Source organism: Gossypium arboreum, chromosome 11 (assembly GCF_025698485.1).
Source record: "Gossypium arboreum isolate Shixiya-1 chromosome 11, ASM2569848v2, whole genome shotgun sequence".
Lineage (NCBI taxonomy): Eukaryota > Viridiplantae > Streptophyta > Magnoliopsida > Malvales > Malvaceae > Gossypium > Gossypium arboreum.
In genome coordinates this window covers 121,728,793-121,741,618 of record NC_069080.1, presented here as the reverse complement: position 1 = coordinate 121,741,618, position 12,826 = coordinate 121,728,793, and the positions used below count along the sequence as shown (strand labels likewise).

General features: G+C 33.8%; 1 protein-coding gene across 2 annotated transcripts; it reads right to left on the bottom strand.

Annotated features, from left to right (window-relative positions):
• Nucleotides 1-9,738: 9,738 nt before the first annotated feature.
• LOC108474028 (dormancy-associated protein homolog 3) lies at nucleotides 9,739-11,854 on the bottom strand. 2 transcript variants are annotated; one of them, XM_017775903.2, is made up of 3 exons: nucleotides 11,606-11,854; nucleotides 11,178-11,336; nucleotides 9,739-10,300 (listed from the first exon to the last, which is right to left on the bottom strand). In XM_017775903.2, the coding sequence occupies exons 1-3, from the start codon at nucleotides 11,718-11,720 to the stop codon at nucleotides 10,197-10,199; spliced, it is 378 nt and encodes a 125-aa protein (XP_017631392.1). In that variant the 5' UTR covers nucleotides 11,721-11,854; the 3' UTR covers nucleotides 9,739-10,196. The 2 variants fall into 2 exon arrangements, with proteins under 2 accessions (XP_017631392.1, XP_017631391.1); XM_017775902.2 differs by having other exon boundaries at nucleotides 9,739-10,307; nucleotides 11,606-11,851.
• Between the last annotated feature and the right edge of the window lie 972 nt (nucleotides 11,855-12,826).

The following is a 12,826-nucleotide window of genomic DNA, read 5'->3' as shown; positions in this document are numbered from 1 at the left end:
CATCTCCTCTTTTTAATTTTTCTTCTGTCTCTTATTTTTTTCAATGAGTTTTTTTTTTCATTTGATTGGAAAAACTATTATTAAGATCAAAATAGTTGAAATCGGCAATAAGAAAGAATAATCTGAAATACCCACAAAGAGATTGTGAACATACAAGTTGATTCAGATAAAAAAAAATTTGATTGAGAAACCAATTATTCAAGAACTATGAAAGAACTAGAAAATATAATAATTAAGAACAAGAACAGTGAAAGTAACAGCCCTTTTCTGAAAATTTTAAAATTAGCTTGAATGAAACATGTTTCTGGTTGCATTTTATGGGATGTCTATTGACGCAAAATAAAGTATATGTTTACAAATAATTTCAAAAAGTAGAAGAAAATATCAAGAATTTTAATTTAGGGTTTTCATTAAACAATAAAAAATCTAATCTTTTGTTTTTCAGTATTAAATAAAAGAGATAGAGGAATACAAAGAATACATACCTGAACCTTCCATTGAATCCATCTTTATGAAGCAGTCAATTTAATTTCAACTATTTTGATCTTAATAATAGCTTTTTCAGTCAAATGAGAAAAAAAAAACCATTGAAAAAAAGAAGAGATGGAAGAAAAATTAAAAAGAGTATATGAACAGTTTTTTTAGCTAAGGTTTAGGTTTAAAATTTTTAATTAATTAAATTTTTAATTAAAAATCTATTTTTATCCCATTTAGAAATCCAAGTTGGCACTTAAAATCTAGTTGGACTGCCACGAAGGATTACCGTTAGAGAGATAACGGAACTTAACGGTAGAGTGATCACTTCATAACAAAATAATAACATAAGTGACTAAAACGTAACATTTCAAACATAAGTGACTAAAATGTAACCTGAGGCAAACAAAAGTGACTATTTTTGTAGATTACCCTAAAATGAACTCTCAAAAAAGAAAAAGATGATCTACCCTAACCCCATTAGTGCATGATCTTCACACAGATACACTTGTATTGCAATACCTGTGTCTTTGCATCCATTGAGTAGTAGGCATTAGAGCAACCCTAGTATAGTATATTATTGAAGGAGGCACGGGGATCAAGCCGAATGCCAATCCAGGAATCATAGATGGTACATGCAAGAAATTCCCAGAAATGCAAGCACTCTTGTGTTCAGGGGCGCAGCCAGGGGGGCTGGCATGGGCCCCGGCCCCCCTAAAATGTAAAATTACATTTTAGGCCCTTGAAATTTTTTAAAAATTTTAAATTAGTAAAGGTAAAATTGCACTTTGGCCCCCCCTAAAATTATAAAAATTTGATTTAATCCTTTACAAATTATAAAAATATAAACTATAGAAAATTAAAATTTCATCCGGCCCCCCTAAAAAAATTTTCTAGCTTCGCCCCTGCTTGTGTTGTATATATTAATGTATAATAATATTATATAAAGTATTTTCAAATTAAATATATATTATTAAAGTTTTATATTATTTATAATATATACAACAATCATATATACATATTGTATATATAATTGAAAAGAAGTGTTTTTATGTAAATAAACATAACTATTCATAAACATTTTTAAAAGAAAGATTGTGTCCTTTGAGAGCGACACATAGGTACCTCTTGATAGACACCAAAAATGAGAATTGATATAGGGAAATGAGTTCTAAGAGAAGGAGACTATTAAATTATGCTACAATTGAGACTTTGGAAGAGTTCCAAAATGAATTCAAGAGGCAATTTTATCCATAGTATGCCAAGAAAGAGACTTGGATTAAATTGCGCTGGCTTATGCAACAAGGTACTGTTTGGGAGTATGTAAAAGACTTCAGTGAATTGATGCTCTAAATCTCTGACTTGAGTGCGAAAGAAGCATTCTATTGGTTTAAAGATGGATTGAAGCCGTAGGCAAAACATTAGTTATGTCAACTGGTATCATTGAACTTACCAAAGCTATAACCGTAGCAAAGTTTTCTTTATATAAATAAACATAACTATTCATAAAAATATTTCTTAAAAAAAGGTTGTGGTGTCCTTTCAAAGAGGCACATAGGTACCTCTTGCACTCTACATATAGGCACCAAAAATGAGAATTGGTATAGGAAAATGAGTTATAAGAGAAGGACACTATTAAATTATATTATTTCTTTCTTGTATGTCTCTAAAGTTCATTTTAGTTTAAACCGATTCGTAGTACAAATTGTTTCATTCAAGTAAAGACATTGTATCTTGGAAATAGTATTTAACATTTTAGTGTATCTAGATGCAAATTTCCATCTTATATTATATAAGCAAACTAATTTAACATTTGACTATATTTCTAAGCAAATCATAATCATGTAGGTTACATATAATGCATATAATAAATTAGCGTTTGACTTTTATCAAATAAATATCCAATATAATTAACTAATGAAACTTAATTTATAAAACACGAATAAAACAATAAATTTGACATATAATTTCTCGCAATAAAGAATTATCCTAAATCGAAATTTAACAAGATTATTGGTTTCAATCTAATCCCATTACTGATAAACATCCTTATAGTACCATGATGGCAATGGCATTTGAATGTGTCAACTATTGATTTAAGCCCAATTTATCGTCTTACAACAGTTAATTGCAACCACAAAGTTGAACCCAAACTATCACATTTACTCTCCTAAAAACCTCATGATATATTAATCAATTAAACTCTTCAATAAATACTCGGGCAAAAGATGTTTGAATACGTAATAATCAGCTATCGATAATTTTTAAACATAGCAAGGAGTCCTCCTACTTCAAAATTGCTACCACAAGAAAGAACTCTTTTCAATCAGATTTCTTTGTACATAAAAACATGTCCAACACGTACATTTGTTACTTAATAAAAATATAAATAATCAATATTATTGCTAGCACGAGAAAGACCTCTTTCCAATCAAACTCCTGTGTACATAAAAACACGTCTAGTACATACATTTGTTACTTGTATAAAAACAATATAAATTGTCAAGAAAATAAGATATATTTTTACTACTCCAAACCTATTGTTTGAACAATAGAAACATGCTTATAATGTATAACTTGAAAACTTTGTAAACTTTTGAAAAAGCTTCGACCACAAGGACCTAACAAGTTGAAATCGATCAGCAATGAAGAGTGGGTTCATCGAAATATTTTGATAAAGGTGGTGTTATAGTCATAAGAGTAGAGCAAGGCTCGCAAGTGACCATATTGTGATAAGTCTACAAATTTACAATGTATTTACGCTGTGCAAGAAGCAAACTTGTGGCAGTAAATTTTGCTTCGACACCAAAAATATAAAAATGAAGAGGACTAAGGTCTCTTACAGGAAAGATAGATTCCAGTAAAAAAATCTAATTTAGTTGAATAACAAGTAATCAATATGGAAGAGAAAGGAGCTAAGCTGTTGAAACCAGGTTCGTGGTGCCTACTTTAAACCATACAATGATTTTCGCAATTTTCACACATAATTAGGGTGGGTTTTATCAATAAAACCAAATGGTTTTTGTTGGAGGTAATCTTGATGATGTTTAAATAGGAAAAAATAAGGTGGGAGATGATAAGAGTATGTTAATGGATTGAACACTAGTTTCAATTGCATAGTTCCAATATTTAAGGGGTACTTTTGCAAGAAATAACAAAGTAAAAGTGGTGTCAAATGGCATGCCTTATTCCGTGTTGGAAACAGTACGACGATAAGGGTGACCGAAAACAAGTGTGCCTGCCATTAAGGTTGGGAACAGTGACTGTCATAACTTGTTTATAAGCTGATTTAAGGGGGAAAATTACCAATAAAAGCCCCTTTTTTTTAATTTTATCGAAATGGGCCAAGTCAGAAATTATTTACCGGAATGGGCCAGTTTTTACAAAAACGCGTCCACGTCAGCGCGTTGTCAGGGGTAAAAGCAGGAAAACGCTTCCTCAAGGAAGCGCTTTGCCTACGTGGACATAAAATGCTTCCTTGAGGGCGCGCTTTTTGTCCACGTAAGCAAAGCGCTTCCTTGAGGAAGCGTTTTCCCTGTGTTTTTATTAGGGTTTTCTGTAATTAGAGTTAGGGTTTTGGGAATTTTGGGTTCTTAAATTTTACGGTTTTAAGGAAAAAAATTAAATAAATTAGGGTTTAGTGTTTGTTAATTAAATTAATTACTAATTTTAAAAATTAGATTATGGTTTAGTGTTTATGGTTTTTAAGGAAAAAATCAAATAAATTAGGGTTTAGGGTTACTTGAGTAAATTAATTATAAATTTTAAAAAAATTAGATTATGATTTTAGGGTTTAGGGTTTTAAGGTATTTAAGAAAAAAAATCAAATAAATTAAGGTTTGGGGTTTAGGGTAACTTAATTAAATTATTTGTTAATCTAAAAAAGCTTCTACGTAGACGCTCTTTTGCTACAGTAGTCTCTGAAAAAATAAATTTGAGAAGACGTGTCTGCGCAAATAGTGTCAAAAACACTTCAAGCAGGATGCATTGTCGGTAAAAATACTGAAAGAAGCTCCCACGTGGACGCTCTTTTGCTACAGTAATATCTGAAAAAATAATTTTGAGAAGACGTGTCTGTGCAAATAGTGTAAAAAACGCTTCAAGCAGGATGCATTGTCAGTAAAAGTACCGAAAGAAGCTTCCATGTGGACGCTCTTTTGCTACAGTAGTCTCTGAAAAAATAATTTTGAGAAGACGTGTCTACGCAAATAGTGGTAAAAACGCTTCAAGCAGGATGCATTTTCAGCAAAATTACTGGAAGAAGCTCCCACATGGATGCTCTTTTGCAACAGTGGTATCTGAAAAAATAATTTTGAGAAGCCGTGTCTGCATAAATAGTGTCAAAAACGCTTCAAGCAGGATGCATTTTCAGTAAAAGTACTGAAAGAAGCTCCCACGTGGACGCTCTTTTGCTACAGTGGTTTCTGAAATAACTTAGGCTATAAATGAGCCAAATTTTGTTCTCAGGTTGCATAACTTACAGCAAAAAAAAAAAATAGAGAGGCTAAGAAGGATAAAAATTAAAGATGAGTGAACGCATTAGTGCTGTTATTTACTATGATGGTGAGGTTCGTCACACCGAGAACGGTGTTGTTTTTTTTTGGAGAATACAATACGACTGGTTTTTAACCAGAACATAGATTTGACAGAACTTCGTAAAAGGATTAGGCATAAAATATTCGGAACGACGCCAATGAAAGTGTTGTCTATTAGGTATTGATTTTGTGCTTCTATTGATCCAGTAACATATGACTCGTTCGACATCAAAGGTGCTCGTAGCTTGGAGGCAATGGTGCAGACTCATCTTGCTAGTGGAGCACCATATATTGAGTTATATGTACAATTTGCATTGCCAAATGATACATTTATGGCTACTGTTCGAGAGGAATACACGACCCCTGCCCGACACTCCGTTAGTGGGTTACATAACACGGAACCGCAGGTTTTTGGTAGTGGTATGGAATACACAACCCCTGCACGACACTCTGTTAGTGGATGGGACATGCACCTAGGTGGGTCGATGTTTGATGCTGGAAATACGTACTGGGGAACGACATCAACTTATAGTGCTTGGCAATCTACATCCAATTGGGGACGTTATGAAACACCCAGAAGAAGGGATGATGTACTCCCCATGACGTCCAACGGTGAGGGGACCTCATACATCGCAGATGATGGTGGGTTAGATGATGAGCCCGATGTGGATCCACCTCAAAGGCCCGACCGTGATGGTACAGAAGTTGGATTATTTTCTGAACCGGAGCCTATTCCAACTGAACCTGAAGATGTTTAAGGGGGTTCAGATGAAGAAGAAGATCCACGATTCAGGGCATACTTGCCTCCAGCCCACATGCATAATGTTGATCTATCTGCAGATGATGCATTGGAGTTTCCAGATCTACCACACAAAATGCGTGATCATACAAGTTCGTTATTGGATTCGAGTGAATTTGAAGTTGGTAAGGAGTTTTCCAATAAGGATAGTTTTCTTGGTGCATTGAAACAACATAGCATCAATAACTGTGTTAACTACCACGTGGTTAAATCTAAATCCGATAAGTTTGAGGCGAAGTGTGCAGTGCAAGACGAAAGTTGTTCATGGAAAATCTACGCCTCGTTGATGAAAAGGATAGGGTTGTGGGAGATAAAAAAGTATAAAGGTCTACATACATGTGCTGTAGGTACAATATTTAAGGTTTTTGAATAATACTGTTATTATATAATGTTACATTATTTAACGTACTTCGTTGACAGGTATTTCACAAGATCATCCCAAAATGGATTCAGCTATATTAGCTAGCTTAATACTACCCACGGTGAAGGCAGATCCTAGGACTTCAGTGCCAGTCTTAATTGCCAATATTCGTAACCAAATGGGGTACACGCCCTCTTACCGCAAGGCTTGGATAGCTAAATAGAAGGCTTTGGAAAAGATGCATAGTGGGTGGGACGCTTCATATAATGAAATATGGCAGTGGTGTCAAGTGCTAGAGAGATACGTCCCAGGTTACATAACAGACCTTCAAACAGAACATGCATACTACAACGACCGATTGCTCCATGGATGCCAAGTATTTAAGCGTCTCTTCTGGAGCTTTAAGCAATGCCGAGACGCATTTGCATATTGTAAGCCATTGGTACAAATTGACGGTACCTTTATGTACGGTAGATATACCCATCGGCTATTGCTAGCGATGCGACGGGATGGTAGTGGAAGGATCCTTCCAATTGCGTTTGCAATAACACCGGGGGAGTCAGCTGATGACTGGGATTTTTTTCTTTCTAGGTTAAGGATGCATGTTTGCCCCCAACCTGATATATGCGTTATATCGGATCGAGGCACCTGGATACTAGCTGCAATTGAGCAACAGGGAAGCCTATGGCATCGCACACATCATCGGTATTGCCTAAGGCACATTGCTTCCAACTACTACAGGCAATATCCATCTAAAGGGAACGACGGCAAGTGGCCAACATGGGTATTTACCTTTATCTCTATTAATATAATTTCGTTTGGAATATTGAATTTATTTTAAATGGAAAAGTGGTATGTAATTTTCGCTATCAACTTATATTGGCAGGGTATGAGATAAGTAAGGACCATTTTCATGAGATGTTGGCAATTTTCCATTCAGTTAACGAAGAGGGCCATGACTACCTGTGTAGTATACCTTTCAAACAGTGGACACAAGCATACGACGGCGGCTTACGATATGGTCACATGACCTCAAACCTGGCCGAATGTACGGACCCAATGACTGCATCCCCGTCCACCGAAAATCCTAATTGCAAATGCACGTCTTCCAAAGTGATAGTGCACTCTCCACATAGAAGATGAAATGTGTGCGTCTCGGGTCTCCACCTTTCTATCAACGCACTAATAAGTTTCGGGTCCAACTTGCACCCCCAGCCTATCATCGCCACGTGCCAAAAACCCGCTTCCTGTAGGTAATCCTCTATCAACGGTGATGGAGGACCAGTCATGTTACAGATATAGCATTGCAATATTCGATCTACAGACTTTTATAAGAAATAATAAAATAAAACATAAATGACAGAAATCTTAAATAATATTTAAATATTAAATTTAACACTTACCATTTGAATTTGTTCGACGGATATGTGTTTATCATCGAAGCGAATTAATTTTCCGGCCATTGCTAACATGATCACATTTTTTTATTTTAAAAAATAAATTTAGAAAAAATAAAATTAGAGCTTTTTTGAAAAAATTAACGAGAGTTTTGAGAGGAATTTAAGAGAAATTTGAGAGATTTGAGAGAAATTTGAGAGAATATTGAAAGATTGAAGATTGAAAGGATTTAAGTGTGAAAAAAATGAAAGGGGTGGGGGGTTTTATAGTTTTTTTTTGGACCGTTAGGGGGTTACCAACGGTCAAAAAAGTAGTCATTACTACTGTTCAAACACGGGGAAAACGCTTCCTCAAGGAAGTGCTTTGCCTACGTGAATGAAAGCGCCCTCAAGGAAGCATTTTCGTCACGTGGCAAAGCGCCTTGAGGAAGCTTCTCTCGCTTTTTCCCTAACAACGACCGACGTGGGACGCGTTTTGTAAAAACTCGCCCATTCCGGTAAATAATTTCTGACCTAGCCCATTTCGGTAAATTTAAAAAAAAAAGGACTTTTATTGGTAATTTGCCCGATTTAAGGGGCATAGACGCCATCTTCACTCGAGCCCTGCAGGAGGAACTTGTTTGGCACTTGGTCCTTTAACAAGTTGGCTAAAATTCAAACACTACAATAAAACTTTCATTTACTCATGGTAAATATCCATTGCTATAAATATAGGGAAGTTCTACTGTAAGCTCCAACAAACACACCAAAATTTTTCAAATTTATCAAAAATTCTAACTTATATCAATACTATATTCCTCACAAAAAATGTTAAAAATTTTAATATAAACTTAAAGCTCACGGTAAAATTTTCCATAAACATGATATACGAATATATTTCAATGATGATCATTGTCATGATACTTGGCTCAATATCCAAATACTCAACATACAAACCCAACCCAATTATCTAAAAATAACCCAACCAAAACTCACAAAACCCAATAAAAATTATATTTTAATTAATAAATTTAATAAAAATAAATCTAATATTTTAAAGAAAATAAATTATATTAGGATATACTAAAATATATAGTTTTAAGCACCAATAATGTAATTTCATATCATCAACTTTTAAAAATATAAAAGTCCTATTACACACTTATCCACATTTAATATCTTCTCTAACTTAATTTAATTTTAATTAAATTACTTAATAAATTAAATTTTTAATAAATAAACATGTTTTCTTCTTTTATAATTTTTAAATCATTTTTTTAAATTTAATCATCTATTATTTCTTTTCTTCCAAATCGTGTTTTATTTTTATTTCTAAGGTAATTTTTTATTTCAATTTTAATTTTCTATTTCTATTTTTATAAAATTTTTAATCAAATTTTAGAATTTGATAAACCACCAATGATGGTTATAATTTTTCGAATTTCAATTTTTACTTTTTTTCCTAGATTTTTATGGTTAATTTTATTTTTTTAATTTGTGCTTATTATTTTTATCTGTTTTTTTAATTATTGATTTAAGAATCTTCGCAATTTATTTATTTTTATTATGTTATAGTTTCAACGTTTTTCTTCTAAAAATTTAACTATTTTAATTAAAGTTAAATTAAATTAGAGATGATATTGTATGAGATTAAATGTATAAAAATATTTATATATTTTTATAAATTAGTGATATGACATTATTTTATTAATACATAGAAATCATATATTTTAAGATCATCATGTAAGTTATCTTTTTTAATATTAAATGTAGGTAGTTTACAATAATTTTTTTATTTTATAAATAAATAAATCTTAAAACCAAAAATCAAAAGGTAAAAACCCCAGAAATCTGACAATCAAATTAAAAGATTGGCTAATATGCTTTAAAAAAATCTCTTTTAAAGATTTATACGTATTGACATACATAAAAATTTATTTACGATATCATATTATATAAATAAAAACATTCTGACAAATATATTATTCTAAAAATTGGCCAGTCAGTAACTATTTATGAATCAAATCAGAGGTTTTTTTTTTTTTAAACTATATGAACCGTAACTTCGATAGTGAAATACTATTTTTAGCGAGGAAAATTCTAACAATGCATCATATTTGTCTTGATTCCTTAACACAGACACAAGAATGTCCGCTGCAAAGGCTTCCATGTTTCAAGCACAGCATCGCAGTATTACGTAAATAAGCAGTAACAGACATTTCCATTTTCATATCCCAATCATACAACCAAATTGATCCCACAAAGACAGATTTTGACAATACCAAATTCCACGACATTAATCATCAATAAGCCCCCACTAACCCCCATTGCATCCACCACCACCGCTCGTATCTGTTCTACCTTTAGCAAACACCGTCACATTCATCATCCACTATTATAACCCTGGCTCCACACACCCACCAAAACATAAAATTACAGTTTTAAGATCCATATAAGCAAAAGAGAAACCAACACCGAAATCTTATTCCGACAAACAACGGCCGAACCGTACTATTACAAGCTCTATATACACCAGACTACATTCTTGCATACATTACCCCATACTACACTATAAGTTACACATTTGAAAGACCTAAGCATGCAAACAGTACCAAAACCCATTTGATTTGTCGCCAAATATGGGAGAGGACTCATATCTCACACGTCGTAAGGAGGACGAGGGCTCCTTGGTCCAACCTCGTTAGCCTTCTCGAATGCATCCGATGTGGACCTTCTCCGAAACCGATATGATTCTCTGCCTCCTAGCAAACATTCCATCCACATAAACAACTGTACATCTACATATATATATATATATACTCTTCCATTACAGCATGACTCATGACCCTACAAACAAAAATGGTAAACTAAATGCAATTATGAAAACAGTAGGGTCGTCTATAACCGTGTAATGCACGAAACCATGAACAACTTCAAAACCCCATTAAATCTAGGCCAAATGGATCCAAATCTTTTAAAAGTAAATATGGGATAATGACATCAAACATCAAAACAAATGTGGCAAAGGTTTTTTTTTTTTTTAAATCAAACAAATGTGGCAAAGTTGGGGTATATATTTGCTACACAAAATATAGCCTTGCGTACATGGCTATGGTTTTTAACATTAATATATAGGGATTGATGTGACATTATAACAATTATTATTGTATTATACCCCACAAAGGAAATGAAAGGCCAAAATCACATTATTAATAAATACACCATGAATTATTGAGGAGTTTAAGGAGGTAACCTAAATGGACCAAACTAGGTAGATTCATTTCCCTAAGCGTTAATATTATCCATGCAATGATAATTGTACGTCAACGAGGGCAAGTTTGTCATTTCATAATTGTCGAACAAAATATTCGCTTGCATCCCACCTAACATTCCATTTTCTTTATCCGTTCAGGAAACATGTGCAACGCTCATAAATTGACATAACTACCCTCCTAAAGTCTACTTATCAGAAAAGAAAATAATTCAAGTTGACGTAACTACCCACCAATACTCCACCTACGAAGATGTTTCTAGACTATCACTCCTCCTTTCGAGAAAGGGGACAATTTTGGAATTAAAGAAATAAATTAGGGATAAATTTGGAAGCTAAAAGAATGAAAAGAAAATATTACCGGAAAAAGGAGATACCGGAGGGGTCGATCCGGCCGGCGAAACCGGAGGCGATCCGCTCTGGTAACCAGGCGGTTTTACGATCATAATACTACGTGTCACTCTCGTCGCTTCCTCCGGCGCTTCATCACCGTACGATCTTACACTCCCGCCATCCGATTCTGATCATTAGACCGCACCAAATCAAATGAAGTTAAAAAAAAAAATAACTATGATACAGAAAATAATAATAATAATTTTCATTCGTAACAGCTTTTCGTTTAATTTATAACCGGTTCCGCTTAACACTTTCAATTTACGTTTTAGTAACAATTAATTCCTTTAAGAGAGGAATTGTTGTTCTATATTCAGTTCCAGTGCGTCGCAGCCACCGTCGACGCAAAATAAAAAACGTTGTTTGGTGGGGGGGGGGAGGAAGGCCTAGGCGTACCCTTGGCAGAGTTAGGCCGGAAAGTGAAAGTGGAGTGCTTTCGGAGCTTGCCGAGACCATTATCGGGTCGGGGACCCGCAACGGTATCATCCCACAACTGGTCAAGCAGCCCCATATGATCGGAAGACGAACGGGGATCGGCGTATTTTAGCGGATCCGGCGTATCTTAAAAGATCCTTATTCGTTAACAAAGAACTCGATAGCCAGGATAGAGAGAATACCAACTAGAGTGACGAACATATTTAACGACGAAATGAAGGTTAAAAGTCGAACAAGTTTAGATAAATATGGACCGTTGATATTAGATCTGAGAAAAGGAAGTGACGTGGCAACTGGATCGAGGAGCACGTAGTTGCGGATAAGATGAGGTAGGACCAAACACTCGGAGGAGCTCTTAGGCTTCAGGGCTTGTCACGTGACTGAGTCGTCTTTAAAAAGGACGAAAAGTCGAAAGTACCCTTAATTTATCCAGTTGGATAGTTAACAGCCTGGATTTTGAAGAAAATTACGAGGCAGACCTGATTAGATTCTCAGCCGCCTTTTGATATAATATTGTATTTATCAGGACAATAATTAGTGTCTCTTTTATTATATTAATTAATATTATTACCACACTAATCCGCCATTATTGGACTTGCTTAAAAGGAGAGAGCTCAGTCCCCAATTCAATGTTTAAGGGGAAATTATTCAAACAAATTTAGGTTGAAAATAGGGGATCTCTTTCAAATTCTTCCTCTTCTAAAAGCATTCAAGTCAAATTCTTTCCTTTACTCCACTTTTTAAATTTATTTCTTTATGACATATGTTGGAATAAAAAATTTTAATTTTAAAAGCTTAAATATCTTGAATTTAATATTTTTTCTAAGTTGGTATTTACGATTTTTTTTAAATTGATTTTTTATTACGTGGACAAAACACATGGCGTTATTATATTATGACATACGATAGTGATCGCATCATAATGATGTAATAATTTTATATCTTTAAAGAATATATTAAAATTTAAAAATTATACATAAAGATATATTAAAAATTAAAGATGAAGAAATTAAGGCTACTCCTTTTTATATGACCCCGTTAAAAGTCTCAGGAAGCGATGATTTCAATTTCTTATTTTTCCAAAGTTGATAGGAACACCTTGGTACTTCTGTTTGTGGTTGGGTCAAAAAGATTTTCAATGGGGTAATTATCAATCTAAGCCTTAACAAGACTTTAGTTGTT